The sequence below is a fragment of the Macaca thibetana genome, chromosome 13, assembly GCF_024542745.1.
Source record: "Macaca thibetana thibetana isolate TM-01 chromosome 13, ASM2454274v1, whole genome shotgun sequence".
NCBI classification, from domain to species: Eukaryota; Metazoa; Chordata; class Mammalia; order Primates; family Cercopithecidae; genus Macaca; species Macaca thibetana.
In genome coordinates this window covers 105,824,139-105,840,902 of record NC_065590.1, presented here as the reverse complement: position 1 = coordinate 105,840,902, position 16,764 = coordinate 105,824,139, and the positions used below count along the sequence as shown (strand labels likewise).

General features: G+C 44.5%; 1 protein-coding gene across 2 annotated transcripts in view; it reads left to right on the top strand.

Moving 5' to 3' along the window:
• Positions 1 to 16,764, top strand: part of SNTG2 (syntrophin gamma 2) — a 374,364-nt gene that overhangs the window by 273,063 nt on the left and 84,537 nt on the right. The window contains exon 12 of one of the 2 annotated variants that reach the window (XM_050753204.1): positions 4,987 to 5,103. The exons of the other annotated variant lie outside the window; for it this stretch is intronic. Coding sequence (XP_050609161.1) covers positions 4,987 to 5,103 — 117 coding nt within the window. The remainder of the gene's footprint in view (positions 1 to 4,986; positions 5,104 to 16,764) is intronic. 2 annotated transcript variants of the gene reach the window in all.

The following is a 16,764-nucleotide window of genomic DNA, read 5'->3' as shown; positions in this document are numbered from 1 at the left end:
GACACACACACGCCCCCACCCACCAAACACTGCAGACACACACACGCCCACCCACCAAACACTGCAGACACACACACGCCCACCCCACCAAACACTGCAGACACACACACGCCCACCCACCAAACACTGCAGACACACACACGCCCACCCACCAAACACTGCAGACACACACACGCACACCCACCAAACACTGCAGACACACACACGCCCACCCACCAAACACTGCAGACACACACACGCACACCCACCAAACACTGCAGACACACACATGCCCACCCACCAAACACTGCAGACACACACATGCCCACCCCACCAAACACTGCAGACACACACATGCCCACCCACCAAACACTGCAGACACACACATGCCCACCCCACCAAACACTGCAGACACACACATGCCCACCCCACCAAACACAGCACACACATGCCCACCCCACCAAACACTGCAGACACACACATGCCCACCCACCAAACACTGCAGACACACACATGCCCACCCCACCAAACACAGCAGACACACACATGCCCACCCACCAAACACTGCAGACACACACATGCCCACCCACCAAACACAGCAGACACACACATGCCCACCCCACCAAACACTGCAGGCACACACATGCCCACCCCACCAAACACAGCACACACATGCCCACCCCACACCAAACACTGCAGACACACACATGCCCACCCACCAAACACTGCAGACACACACATGCCCACCCCACCAAACACTGCAGACACACACATGCCCACCCACCAAACACAGCAGACACACACATGCCCACCCCACCAAACACAGCAGACACACACATGCCCACCCACCAAACACTGCAGACACACACATGCCCACCCCACCAAACAGCAAGCAGCCCTATTTCTTTCCAAATTAAACTTATTTTTGAATAACCTGAAATTTAATTTACGTAGATATTGATGCTTTAATCGCCAAATCACCCCGACCCCCTGCAGAAAACCCTGAATAACACAAGTAATTCTGGCTTTTTCTAGCTAAAGGAAAAGACCAGCTGCATGTTATCATCTGGTGGACGTTTGATTATCTTGACTGATCAGGTGAAAAGAAAATGACTTTCTTATAGAAATGGTATCAGAAAAGATAAAAAATATATTTCTTTATTATAATGGTTATGACATCTTAATTTTATTAAGGTGGTACAATCAGGGAGATGTGTCTAAAAGTGTAATACACACTTCTTGGAACGTGTAATTACAAAATTCATAATGTAGAAGATAAAATTAGCTTTGCTTAAAATTATTTATGAACTGCATATACCCAAGAAAGATTCAGAAAGCATCCGATGTTTCCAACAATAGCAAAGCTATAACGTATTTCTTCACTAAATCTAGCATAATTCAATTACATGTGTGATTTAATTAAGCTCACATCCAACTAACAGATATTTCAGATTACTGGCAGTCTGTTATTGCCATTTTGGGCTTACAGTAGCTCTTTATTCACTCCTTGATACATAACTCTCCTTGAACTTTGTGCCAAACACTGTGTCAACCAGATACAGAAAAGAAGAAGAGCCCAACACTGTCCCAGCCCAGGGGGAAGAAAGAGCAGCCCTGGGGCAGGGAGGTGGGTGTGCAGCTCATGGGGCCTCCCAGGTCTGGGTGCTCAGATTCCAGCTGGTACCTGGAGCTCCTCAGAAAGAGAGTAACTCTACTGAATCTGAATTAGACGGTAATTCCACCGCGTGATCAAGCACTCCTCCTAAAAGAAGGCTTGCTGCTGCCATGCTAGAAAAACAATCCCAAGTTCTCTATTTTCGCCAAGAATTCAAGAATGCATACTTCCAACTTACTCTCCCTTGATCTACCTGTAATGTAAATCAATCTCTCACCCATCTGTCCTCTGTATTTAGATATTCCTGAGTGTTACAGCCCTGTCATAGATTAAGTTCCTGCACTTCAGTTTCCTGTTCACAGTTCATCCCTTGTGAAATCTAAATTGCAGTGTATGATTAAGTGTTTCGTGAACAGAAAGAGTAAGATCAGGGAAACTCAACAGTATGTGAACACATGACTTAAAAAATGAGGGAGCTGAGGCGGGCAGATCACGAGGCCAGGAGTTCAAGACCAGAGTGGCCAACATGGTGAAACCCCATCTCTACCAAAAATACAAAAATTAGCCGGGCGTGGTGGCACACGCCTATAATCCCAGCTACCTGGGAGGCTGAGGCAGGAGAATTGCTTCAACCCTGGAGGCAGAGGTTGCAGTGAGCCGAGAGCGTGCCACTGCACTCCAGCCTGGGCGACAGAGCAAGACTCCGGCCTGGGGCCAGGGTGGTGATGGGGAGGGCTGGGGAAATGAAGGAAGTAAAACCATCAGAGTTTGTCTGCCCTACAGGCAAAAGCAAAATATCACTTTAAATCTCTCTACCCCGTATGAATCTAATCAGGCTTTGACCCTTAGAATTTCTCATCAGAGGAAATATTTGTTTTATGAATGTTAAAGAATCTCAGACCACGTTGCCAGGGACCTGCAGAGGGAATGTGTTCACCATTCCCTCGTTTTTTATTTTGCTGATTTTTCTGGATGTGATTATTCTCTACCCCTCCTTCTTACTAACTCTGTGATTTGACGAGGATCTTGGTGTGACTCCTCGTAATAAATATGGGGTCAAACCAGACTTTTTGTGCTTGTTGCTGATTCTTAAAAGTTTGCAATAATTTAGGACTCAAGCAACTTCCTACATTTTCTAGAAATTCTGGTTCCACACTTTGATGCTAATCAATAAGAGAAAGGTCTTCCACTCAGCCATCCTGACAAATACGGTGAACTTGTTTTTGCCTGCTGCAATTATCCAGTGGCCAGAGGCTCCTGAAGATTTGGATTTGAAGATATGGTCATCATTGCTTGTGAAACCTGGCCTAATACGGTCTCCTCAAGGCTTCAGCAATGCACTCAAGTGCGCGTAAGATGACCCGGGCAGCTGCTCAGGGCCGTGTGCCTGGTCCTCCTGGAATGTGAACTCTTTTCTTGCTGAACAAACTGCCCACGTAATATTCTTTTCATGACCATGTGGAAGCCTCCGTGTTTGCAATTAGTTGTTTTTGGTAACTGTGCTTCAATGAATCCTATAATTGTTTTTATAGTAACTGTGCTTCAATGAATCCTATCTTAAACTGTACAAATCCCTGCACTCGTGCAGTAGCGAGTTGGAATTAATCACTCATTGAATTCACATTAATTATGGAAACATCGAGCATCTGCTAAATTTGCTAGAAAAAATGCATTTTTAAATGGAGCTTTTTGTGATTTACAGAGTATAAATGCAAGTGTTATAACCAACAAAAATATGTGACCCAACCAGACAAAAAAGGAAAAAAAAAATCTATTAGATATTTTTAAATAATCTGTGTATTTGGCTTCAAATTCAGACACTGGGGGAGTAAATTACACATTAGTGGCTTTTCCAGGTATGAATGTCCTCGGCCTTTGCCCCCAGCTAGTGCCTTACGAGGGGCTTCCTGTGGTACCCTGTGAAATTCCCACAGTTCTCACATGAGATCTATAATTCTATCCCATTTCATGATGGAAAAAGAGAGCCTTGGCAATGTTAAATGTGCTTTGCTGGGGAGGGTCTCTGGGGAGATAAAGTCGTCCTCTGTTATCATCATATTAACACCACATCGATGTGGTTCCTGAGCCTCCATGGGACGTAAGGATAACCCATTAGGAACTTGGAAGTTCATGATCCAGTGAAATATTTGGGTTACTTTTAAAAGCCTTGTAAATCCAGAACAGTCAAGAAAGACAACATTAAAACGTTTAACGCATTCGGTGATTCGTATTCCACACTGAAAACCACGATGATGTTAGCTGTTCGGCTACGCGCCCCGCCCTGCAGAACAGTGCTGGTAATTTTCTTTCCCATTGCTAGAAATACCGTTCGTAGAACTCTGATTCTGTCGTCCAGCCTCTCGACGTCCCGGGAAGTCTCATCCAGCTTAAGAGTGAAGACCGTCAGCGGTTTATCAAGCAAATAACAGAAGCAGGACTTGCCCTCGGTGGATCCCGTGCTGGCTGTGACGGGACTTACCCAGGCGGTCCAGCAGAGGGCGCTTCGTGGTGTGTGGGGCTTGCACGCTGGAGGGGTGTCAGGTCCCAGCTGGTTCTCAGCTTGTCATAGCTCATCGGTCAGTGTCGTTTGGTAAAGTGGTCGGGATCTCTGTGATAACTTATTTTTATTTTTCTAAGTGTTTACTGCTAAGCATATGTTCATTGGTTTTCCTTGAAATAGCAGAATGAGAAAATGAAAGAATTATAATGAAATTACTCCTAGTACTCACTACAAAATATGTGTCACATTAAAATTTTAGATAACATGGATTTTTCTTCAATAATAGTTTGAATTCATGCACTGAATTATTAAATTGGATTACTATTTAAATGTTTTTGAATCATATTCTGATTTTTATAGTTTGGATTTTATATGGCTAAAAATATTCACTGCTCATTGTAAGAATCTAGTATTTTTGCGTTATTTCATTGTTGTTAAGAAGTTGAACCATAAAGGGAAACGGTTATTTTTCCATATATGCCAACTACTATGTTCACTCTAGGAATGAAAAATATAATTAGCTGTTTTTACTACCTCATAGAAAAATCTGAAATACTACCTTCTAATAGAATATAATTCAATACAGCCTTTTTAAAAGATAAATGAAACCAACAACTCTAAGGCAGCTGAGAAACCCATTCGCCAAAACTGAAAGTGCTCATATGTAAAACCTGGTTCAATGCAAAACTGAATTTTTAATTCAGGATGTGATTCATTCCTATTGTGTGAACTTGATTTGGAAAATTGGACATCTCCACGTTTCTCCCATCTCCTGATTCTGGGTGTGTTGACCTGGTGGGAGCACGGCTTGCTCATGTGCTTAACTCTGCTCCTGTGACATTATGCCCTCATTAAGGCTTGGTTTGTAATTTTCAAAGGTTTCCCTTTGCAGGTGGTGCATATGGGGTGGGTAAATGAGAAACTCCAAGGAGCCGACTCCTCTCAAACCTTCAGACCCAAGTTCCTAGCGCTGAAGGGCCCGTCCTTCTATGTTTTCAGCACTCCTCCGGTAAGGATGCCTTTGACACTCCGCAGGGAGGGGCTGCCGGGCGGGGGAAAGCTGCGTCTGGTGTTTGGAAGAGGGGGCTGCTGGGAAGGCTGTTCCTGTAGGAGGGGGACGCTACATCTGGTGTTTGGAAGAGGGGGCTGCCGGGAGGGCTGTTCCTGTAGGAGGGGAAAGCTACATCTGGTGTTTGGAAGAGGGGGCTGCTGGGAGGGCTGTTCCTGTAGGAGGGGGAAGCTACATCTGGTGTTTGGAAGAGGGGGCTGCCGGGAGGGTTGATCCTGTAGGAGGGGAAGCTACATCTGGTGTTTGGAAGAGGGGGCTGCTGGGAAGGCTGTTCCTGTAGGAGGGGGACGCTACATCTGGTGTTTGGAAGAGGGGGCTGCCGGGAGGGCTGTTCCTGTAGGAGGGGGAAGCTACATCTCGTGTTTGGAGGAGGACAAAGACAGTGCTTGGTCCTGCCGTTTGCTGTTTCTACATGGTTGGAAAGGATTCTGCTTGTAGATTGCTTATTTATTGCTCCAAATTTATACATTAACCCACTTCTTTGTTTAGTTCAAATAGCCATTAAGATATTGTAGAGCTTATTTCTTCCTCAAATGCCAGCTGGTTTGGAGGTGGGATGCAGAGGCTCTGTGTCTTAGAGGATAAATTATGTAGTTGAAGAAGCCAAGAAGCAAACAAAATATAACCCTCTTTTTAGACGTTTCTAATTTCTAAATTTTAAAAGCTTTTTTTCCCTGATGTCTCCCAAGTTTTATTTTAAAAATAAGCAGCCTGCTTTAGTGGGGTCCATAATATAAATTTATGGCTGAATGCTATAGTTCTGCAATTTCATTTTCCAATTCCCACCAGTACCATTCTCCCCAAACTGACCAAATGTAATGTGTAATGTCTAGAAATTTATCGATCTAAACAGCTTTACTTTTGAGAGTCTGACCATCAGAACTGCAAGCAAACTAAAAACCTGATGGCTTCAGGTACCTACACATGTTGGATGCATGTCACGTGCAGTGTTGACGGGACTTTCTTCCATTAAAAGGAAATGAAAAGATAAAACCAAGTTCACCTCCAGACATCAAGACAGTATTACCCTGCCTGTCTTTTCGTTGATAAGGATGGCTTTTTAAGTAAATGTTTTACCTGAGAATAATTTTAGATTTATGGAAAAGCTGCACATTCAGTGCAGAGAGCCCCATCTACCTCCACTCAACTCCCCTGATGCACCTGACTAACGTGGCCACGGAGCATCTGGCAAACGATTTGACGACGGTGCAGCAATACTAACCACACTTGGCCCTCCAGCCGAACTGCAGTTTTTCTACTAATGCACTTTTTCTGCATTGTCTTTAGTTGCAAGGTTTTAAAATAAACCAGCACTTTGTGCTTACTTCATCTAAATGTTTGCATGAATAATGATTGAATTCTCCTCAAAACAAGTGTAACCATGTCCTTTAACATTTGCTGCTAATTTGCTCCATATTTTCAAATTCAAGTCCCAGAGTTAAACATCTGATTGACTGGGCTGATTTTGGTTTTGAGCAGAGCTGAGATATTCATGCCAGCTCATCTCAGAGGTGCTGACTCGGAGGAGGTGGCTGGCACGGCATGTGCCCAGCCTGGACCACTTACCACTGACACTGGAGACACAGGAACGGGCTGAGGTGTCGGAGGCCTGCCATGGACCCATATCACTGCACGTGTTGCCAGCGCAGCCTGTTTACCAGTTGGCCTTTTATGGAACTTAGGGATTCTTCGAACCCTAATAGGCAGACCCTAATTCAATAATCATTGAATAACAAGGGTTTAAAACAGTTAGAGAAGTTTCTTTGCCATATGTCTTCACGGAAGTTATGTCCCGCCTTGGGACACTCCAAGGTGCTCGTAGCATCCAACTCATCTCAGCAAGGCCTGGCTGGTAAATTGATTGCAGCGTCACAAAGTGTCCCTGGAATCGCTAACGTGGGTAAACTCCTTTGTAGCTTCTAATGCACTTCTGTCCATTATATAATTTGATTCTTGAGACAACTGAAGGCTCCTCATTTTATTGATGAGTGCCAAGAGCACACAGTGTCAGAGCTCCGTCTTGATACATCGTAACTGTTTTATCATGGAGACCTGTTATAACATAACTGATAACTAAAAATAGGTATTTTCATTTCAGCAACACATTGAACAGCCACATTCACTTGTTTTTGTTTTCTCATTTGAGTCTTGCTTTTACAGATGAAGGTCATGTGTAAATAAAATAGTAAACAAATGTATTTGACTGAGGATTGCTTTGGATAATTTATTTAAAATCCTCTCTTAAGAGACTGTGGGTTGTATTAACTGCATTTAATGCCAGAATAGTCTTACAATGTACTGAAAATCCAGAGTGCAGGCAGTATCCTCTCTGGTCTTCTTCCCCAGTGGGAACCTCCAGCCTTCTCATTCTGGTGGGAACAGTGACTGGAGAGGCCAGGACAGATGCCATTGGCAGATCTCGTCTTGAACAAGGCTGACTCGAGCTAGAAACCCAGTTTCCCAGAGTCTCTGTTCTCACATGGCTCTGTGAGCGTTGCAGGTTGTCTCTGAGGTCATTGACATTTGTGAAATGATGGAACCTCCCTCGCAGACCAAGAGCCTTTGGGCCATTGACATGTAGACCCACATCTAGACCCCGATCCACATCTAGACCCCGATCCACACGCTCGCTGCCCTGCAGGCACCTGCAGCTCCATCTTCCGGAACTCAGAAGTTATGCCTTAAAGTATTTGGCCTGTCGTTATTCTTCTTGATACTTGCTGTCATAATTGGTTTTAAACTGGTTTACTTAGCCTGAAAAAAAGTAATAAATACAAATAAGCAGCTTCCCTTCAGTATTCATTTGTATTCTGCTTAGCTATAAATTATGAGTCCTTAACTACGTTTGATTTTGAAATAATTCTTTTAAAGAAATCCTAATGTATCTAAATTTTAAGCTGTGCTTCTTTTTCTTCATACCTGCTGTGGTTAGAGAGTTCGTTTCTTATTTTAAATGCAGTTCCGTTTTGTTAAAATGTAGGTGAGTCTTCCCTCAGGGTCCTGAGGTCGCTGCCGCTCACACTGGCTGGGCAGTGCATTTGCAAGGGGCAGAGAATCATTTCCTGGGGATCTGAAACCAGAATATGGTTGTGGGGAGTGAGGGCTGAGGAGGGCGCATGGCACTGGGGTGAGGGGCAGGAATCTGCCTTGCCCAAAGCCACAGGAGCAGCTGTGTGTGCCGGGAAGCCAAAGTCACGTGTCCATGTGTCCAGGAAGGAAGTGGAAATCGCAAACTCCTCCTCCACGTAGAGGAAGTGCCCACACCTTAGCCTGCTGGGTTGGGGCTTCCCTTCCCCAGGGCTGCCCGCCTCCTGCCCTTCCTCTGGCCCACAGAGACTGTGCTCTCCGCCACCTGGCTTTGCCGTGGTTTGTTAGGGTTTCTTTCTTGGGCATTTAAACTATTTGAAAACAATAAAAAACTAACAGACAAACCCTGTTTCCACGGGCAACATCGCTTTTTCCATTCCAGATGCTGCGGCTCCTCCCTCCATATCTCTCCCTGTCTCTGTCACTGTCTCTTTCTATCTCTCCCTCTCTCTTTCTCCATCTGTCTCTCTCTATCTGTGTCTCTCCCTCTGTCTGAATCATCTATCTCTGTCTTTCTCTCTGTCTCTCCTCTGCCCACTCTTTGCTCCTCTCGAGGTCTCTCTCTCTTCATCTGTCTCTGTCTGACTCTCTCTGTGTCTCTCTCTGTGTCGGTCTCTCCCTCTGTCTTTCTCTCTGTCTCTCCCTCTGTGCCCACTCTTTGCTCTTCTCGAGGTCTCTTCCTTTATTTGCTTTCCAGTCCCTCAGAGACAGTTTGATCTTTGGTGTGGGAACCTGTACCTTATCTTGTATTCATGACCCCTTTCTTGTCTTTTCCTGTAAAAGTTATATGTCATATCTTTCTCCTTCTGCATACACTCCTGAACATTCCTAGAACTCGATTCTTTTCATTAACTTCTAATTTCTAATAATTTCTTTTTTTTTAAATTTATTTATTATTATTATACTTTAAGTTGTAGGGTACATGTGCATAACGTGCAGGTTTGTTACATATGTATACATGTGCCATGTTGGTGTGCTGCACCCATTAACTCGTCATTTACATTAGGTATATCTCCTAATGCTATCCCTCCCCCCTCCCCCCTCCCCATGATAGGCCCCGGTGTGTGATGTTCCCCTTCCTGAGTGCAAGTGATCTCATTGTTCAGTTCCCACCTATGAGTGAGAACATGCGGTGTTTGGTTTTCTGTTCTTGTGATAGTTTGCTAAGAATGATGGTTTCCAGCTGCATCCATGTTCCTACAAAGGACACAAACTCATCCTTTTTGATGGCTGCATAGTATTCCATGGTGTATATGTGCCACATTTTCTTAATCCAATCTGTCACTGATGGACATTTGGGTTGATTCCAAGTCTTTGCTATTGTGAATAGTGCCGCAATAAACATACGTTTGAAAATTAATTCAAGATGGATTAGAGACTTAAATGTTAGACCTAATACCATAAAAATCCTAGAGGAAAACCTAGGTAGTACCATTCAGGACATAGGCATGGGCAAAGACTTCATGTCTAAAACACCAAAAGCAACGGCAGCAAAAGTCAAAATTGACAAATGGGATCTCATTAAACTAAAGAGCTTCTGCACAGCAAATTTCTAATAATTTCTACAGAAGATGACTTGGCACCATCTCCATTCTCTCTTCAGAGCCATCAGCAGGGCTTCTTTCCATCATTGTGGTTCTGAAGGCCTCGCTGTTCCTTATCAAGGGTCAGCGAGGACCCAGATGAGCCTAGAGAGTCCTTCTCAAGATTCAGTAAACCTGTGAAGTTGAATTAGCCCCAGACAGATTTACCATTAGGCTGCAATTTAAGGAAGCCAGATATTACTCTAAACTGTATGCATCCATCCAAACTGGTCATTGGCAGGTTAGCTGCCCAGATCTCTGAAATATATAAATTTTGTTATCCTCAAGTAAGCATAGTTTCATAATTTAAATTTTTAAGTGTAAATATGTAACTGTTAATTACACCAAGATAGACTGCACAGTCTGGGAAGCTTTTGAGTCTAGTAGTGCTTAGGAAGTGCACATAGACACACACACGTGCACACCACACACAGACACACCACACACACCACAGACACCACTCATGCACACACCATAGACACACCACACGCACACCCCATGCACACACCACACATACCACACACACACACACACCACACACACACACCACACACACACACACCACACATACCACACACACACCACTCATGCACACACCACACGCACACCACATGCACACACCACAAACACACCACATGCACACACCGCACACACACCACACAAACCCCCACACACATGCACACACCACACACATGCAGACCACACACACACATCACACACCACACACACACCACAGATACCACTCATGCACACACCACATGCACACCACATGCACACACTGCACACACACCACACAAACCCCCCACACACACATGCACACACCACACATACCACACATGCACATACCACACACATGCACATACCACACACACACCACATGCACACACCACACAAATAGACACACACCCCATAGGCACACACCACACACCACATGTGCACACCACATACGCACATACCACACACGCACGCACCACATCTGCACACCACTCATGCACACACCACACATGCACACCATGCACACACCCCCAGACCATGGCGTGTGGATGTGAGAGGAGGGACTCCAGCCGGCAGTGATGCTGCCGTTCGCTGAGATGGGAGCTGTGGGATGCACTCATTGGCCAGTGCTGGATCTTTGTAAGTTTGAAACGTTTAAAGATTTCCAAAGGGAGGTTTTTGAGTAGAGTTAGACCCACCAGTCTTGAGTTCAGAGACAAGAACTGGGTAGCCATAGAAACTTTGGAGGCACCCAGGACGCAGAGAGCTCCCGATGCTGTGAGGCCGCAGGACCCTTGAGTTCATCCAACTGGATCCTTGATGATCCACGCTAAAGAAACCACTCATTTCTTCCGGATCTGGATAAGTTGTGTTTTTTCAGTGGTAGTTACTACCAGTAATGCACTGGAGAGAGAAAAAGGTGCAGGTTTTTATGAATATTCCATCCAAAGTTAGATCGACGTGACTTGTTTCATCTGTATACTTCCTGATGACTTCCTATAGTTTACAAATTTCCGGTGGCCTCCAACTGTCAGTACTAAATGTCACCTGTAAGATGAGAATGAGGACTGTAAATGCCTGCCTGAGAGGGTTTTAGGGAGATTAAGAAAGGATGATTAATACATTATAAATATCATACAAAGGATGGCTGGTGTGGAAGTTTTCTCTCTTGATAAAACACTGGGAACGCGATTTGGCTTCCATGGGCCTGGGAGCTGCCCGTGCTGGGCTCCTGCTGCCTGCACCATGTCCAGCATCGCCTCTGACATAGAGAAGATGCTGCCTGGTTACTGGTTGAATAATCTATAAAATAAGTACTGGGGCCTGTTAATGCTTGGTGGTGTTTTGCAGAGGTCATCAAATCCTCTCTAATGCGACTATCAAGGAGAAATCAACCCTTCATATTTGCACTCCAGCCTGGAGAACAAGAATGAAACTCCATTTCAAAAAAAAAAAAAAAAGCTCTAAAAGCATTTGAATCTAACAGACAAAATTATCTATTAATATTCAGCAACTTTTCATTGCAAAATCAATACACACAATATGGTGAATGAATTTACATCTAAATATTTATAATGTATTAATATTTTTTCTGGCCTGACACTTTATATCCTGGCACTGGTGGCAGTTTGCCAGTAGCAGTCTTACTTTGGCCAAATCTAAAACAACCTTATGTTAAGGTTTTAATATCAATATTATGAATTTATTTTATCCTGACATGAAACATGAGGTTTTTGGATCAGAGACAGGTTGTTAATTACTCACAGAACGTCTCAATGCTGGTTCCCTGTCCCCGCCTGAGTTCTGTGCGTGCAGAGGTGTCAGCCACGGGAGAAGCACCCAGGGCCGTGACTCTCAGAGCCTGGATAGGATGCTCACCACCCACCCACCCTCCTCCCCACAGAAGGAGAGACTCCTGCTTACTAACTCCATCTCTCTTCTGTCACACTTTGGAATATAAATCAAAGGCTTCAGGGGCCATCCGTGTGAAATGTCCCTGAATGACTCACTATTGCCAACTCCCATGACCAGGTCACTGCACCATCCCTTCATTCCAAGGCCCTCACGAGCTATGCAATAATGTAGAAATATTCACGGAGCCTCAAATCTTAGCAGTCTACGTCAGAAAATTTCAGTGAATCTTACAAGGACCCAAAGACTATCATGACAACTTGGGGAAAACTAAAAGATAAAGTCCTTCTTTGAACGATGGCTTTTGAGCTCGTTCAAGATGAGGAAGAGGAAGAACATTGAAGGAGAAAAGAGAAAAGAAAGTGTATTAGTCTGCATTCACATTGCTCTAAAGAAATGCCTGACACTGGGTAGTTTATAAAGAAAAGAGGTTTAACTGACCCACAGTCCCACAGGCTGTACAGGAAGCATGTCTGGGGAGGCCTCAGGAAACTTACAATCGTGGCAGAAGGCACAGGGGAAGTAGGTATGTCTTACATGGCCAGAGAAGGAGGAAGGGAGCAGGAGGAGATGCCACACTTTTAAACAATCAGATCTCATGAGAACTCTGTCACGAGAACAGCACCATAGCCAGAGAAGGAGGAAGAGAGGAAGGGAGAAGATGCCACCACACACTTTTCAACAGTCAGATCTCATGAGAACTCGATTATGAGAACAGCACCAAAGACCAAATCCACCCCCATGATCCAATCATCTCCCACCAGGCTCCACCTCCAACAGTGAAGATGATAATTTGACATGAGATTTGGGCGGAGTCACAGACTCCAACCGTAGCAGAAGGGAAACGGGATAGAAGAATGGAAAGGAGGAATTGGAGTGGAAAAAGCAGATCCATGTTTCACAGCTCAGTTGTTCCGTAAGGAGGGCCCAGCCCACTCTGGTGGGTCCCTAATCTCTGTCTTTCCCATGCACCAGGAGATGCTGGAAGAGCTAGGATTAAAACCGGGACTCTCGACTCTTTCTCACACACCCTACTGTCCTTCGTTAGCCAGAGTATTTATTTCTGATTTGTACATTGGAATCTGAAAGATGTTTCAGTTATTCCTGTTTTCAAACATTAAAATGCGTTAAATTAAGTTTAAAGTCAATTTTACAGAATTGTATGGAATTAATATATCAATGATATAGCAACTGCCTATCCATATGCAAGAAATATTCACAATTTTAAGAATATCTATTACATAGGTATATTCTATCATTAAAAATATTACTTGGAAAAAATAATTCAAATGAAGATTTGTAAATGGAGCAAACTATTGTTCTGGGGACACATATTCATTGTTCTACAATAATAGTCAAAGGTACCAAGATATAGCATTGTGTAATCTACAATTTCTGCTCCATTTGAAGCCAAATGTGGCCAGATACTTAGAAAACTATCAATTGCCATTATTTGGAAAAACGTAGTGATGATATGCAGTTACAAAACCAGCCACCTTGTCTACCGTCTCACAAAGCTTGGTTATGTCTCTTGTTCCGTGCGAGTCTGGAGAAATCCAGGCATCCGCATACCTCGTGTTTCCTCGCCCCGGTGTTAAGTCCCTGCTCTGAGCAAGAAGCGCGATGGTAGAGCCAGTGGATCTCTCCCCCGACATGCAAACTCACTCCCCAGAGAAAATCGGCTGATAAACAGCCTCAGAGACGCCCACGCTGCCAGGGTTCCTCTCAGCAGAGGGTTCCCCTCTTCCAACAGAAGAGGCGCGGTCCTGGAAAACCGTGTAAAATAAGCCGCGGTGACTGCGGTAGGGAGCCCTGGACTTCAGGAAGCCATGGCGTGGAGCCAGCCAGTCGTTCACCAAGTCAGGAATTCGTTTTTCCGATGACCGGTGATTGAACATGCCTCTGCTTTGCAATTCACAGCAGCTGCTTCCATCCCACCCTCGGCCTCCTTCCCTTTTAAAAGGTGTCAGGCTTCTTATCCTCAGGTTGTTTTCCCACAAGACCACCACGTCAGACTCCCCCAATAAAACATCAAGAACACCAATGTTCCTACGAATCACCTGGGAATGCTTCCTAAAACCACAGGCTCTGATATGGCAGGTCTGGTGCGGACCTGAGACTTGACATCACCAACAGGGACCCAGAGATGCCAAGGCTGTTGCTGGCCATGCTGCACTTTGGGAGTCATGATGAATACATCAACAGTAAATTGCTTAAAAATAAAAAGTCAGGGTCTCTGAGCCTCACTCCAAACTTGCTAAATCTGAACCGCTCAGATGGGGTGCAGGAATCTGCATCGGCAGGTGACGCCTGGCCACACTCAGGCATGGCACAAACACACTAGGCATGCCCTGCTTCAGAACAGTACTCCAGGCTTCCAATATCGTCACTGCATCGTGGGCTATGCACACCTTGAATTTTGAGCTTTACATTAATCTTCTAATTATATGTGTGTGTGTGTATATATACACACAAAGCTATATATATACACACACATGTATTAATACACATATGTGTGTATAGCCACGCATTGCTTAAGGACAGGTATATATTCCAGAAAATGCAGAGTTAGGCAATTTTGTCATTGTGCAAACATCATAGGGTGTACTTACAGAAACCTGGATGATCTGTATATTTTTATTTATGTGTACTTACATATAGAAAACCAAATGCTCCAGCACCATTACTGACTATGACTCCCTTCCTCTAGTCGATCTGCAAGGCCAGTATCAAGTTCCATCCACCGGGTTTCTGTATATGCTCCATTAGAACCTATGGGGCCACTGTGGTCTATGCAGTCCATTGTTGACTGAAGTGTTGTGATGTGTGCATGACTGTATACACACGCACACACACACATTTGTATACGTGTACAGAGAGGGCTTTTACTAGCTTTCCTAACATTAAGCTCAATTTAGCCAAGTTTTTTCACGTCTGTTGCAGCAGCCTACCTCCTATCTGAACTACAAGCTGCGCAGAACCTTAACCAACGCACGAGATGCTCTTCTGGATACCTTAGAAATAGTTTTATCTTAAATAATCCCCTTCTGTTACATGGTCATGTTCAGCATTGAATTGTTGTAGCCTAGATATTTTCTAGAGCTATAACTAGTGAAATAAAAAGTGAGAAGAGCCCTAAAGGACATGATGAATTTTTTGGTGATAATTTTTTTCTGGCGGAAACTCAGAGGAACCTGATGCCTGCACTTTCACTGAATTAGGGAAGTGTTCACGTCACAGCCACGTAGGGAGAGGAAGGATATCTGTGGCAGGCTGGAGCCGGGCTGAGGGTGCCCTGCAGAAAGGATCCCACAGGGCCGCTGGGACTTGGAAGAGGGGAGGGAGACCTGCCAGGGCTGTCAGGAAAGCCTCAGGGCTGGGTCTGAGCTGAGTCCTCGAGAAGCCATGAGGTTCAGGTAGGCAGGGAAAGAACAATGATGAGAAAGACCTGCTTTTTTTTTTTTTTTTTTTTTTTTTAAAATCAATAGACTTGTTTTGTGGACGATTTTAGATTTACAGAAAACTGAGTGGAAGGTGAAGAGTAGCCTGTGCCCCTCACCTCCCCCACCTCCCCTGTTCCTAACACTTTTGTCCTGTGGTGCGTTATCACAGCCAGGAGCTAGTGTAGATACTTCCACACGCATAACATCCACGTGGCTCAAGGGGACTTCCCACGGCTCTCAGGGTGGCAGCATTTTCTTCAAGTCCACAATAGAAATGGTTCCATCGGAAGCCCAAACACCTTCTTACCTGTGTCTCCAATCAAGGCACATTCTCTTCCCCGAATCAATCATGATGGCGAAGACGGTGAGAATTCTGGCCTGAACTGTGTGTGGACTGCGCCTCGCCTCCCTGGGCTGGGGCAAGGTCATAGCTCTGGGAGCGGAGAAGGGTTCCCCGGGGGAGACACGGCCACTGGCAGGAGGAGTAAAAGAGTAGGAGGAAGGCAGGACTACGGCAAGAACAGCAGACGCCACAGGGAGGAACAGAAAGGGGCTTAATAAATGGATGATGGATGCGGCGGAAGGAGGGAGAGACTAGACCTGCCTTCTGCGGACAGCAAAGAGCACAGCCTCCTCCAAGCTTTGTCTTAGAACAGGACTCAGATCCCTGCTGTTCTGCCACATGTTGATAACAGACTAGTATGGAAAATATATTCAATGTGACATAATCTAATACAGTGACCACATATATTAATCACAGCACTGTGACAATGGTGAAACCTAAAAGCAATCTACAATGTCCGTCACAAAGATAAAGCTTATGAAAACCGTAACTCCAAGCGGAAATTCTAAGCAGTAGTTACAGTTGTATTTCTGAATAACATTTAATGACACGGGAAAATGCTGATATTACAAAGTATATTTTGAAAAGTATAGAACCATGAATATGTATAAGGTATATTTACAGCAACAAGTAAGCTTGGGAAGATGTCTCTGAATAGGGTGTTTAGTGGGTTTTTTTCCTCTTTATATTTACAGCCTCCAAAAATAAGCAGCATTGTCCTAACTGGGAAAGTTAAAAA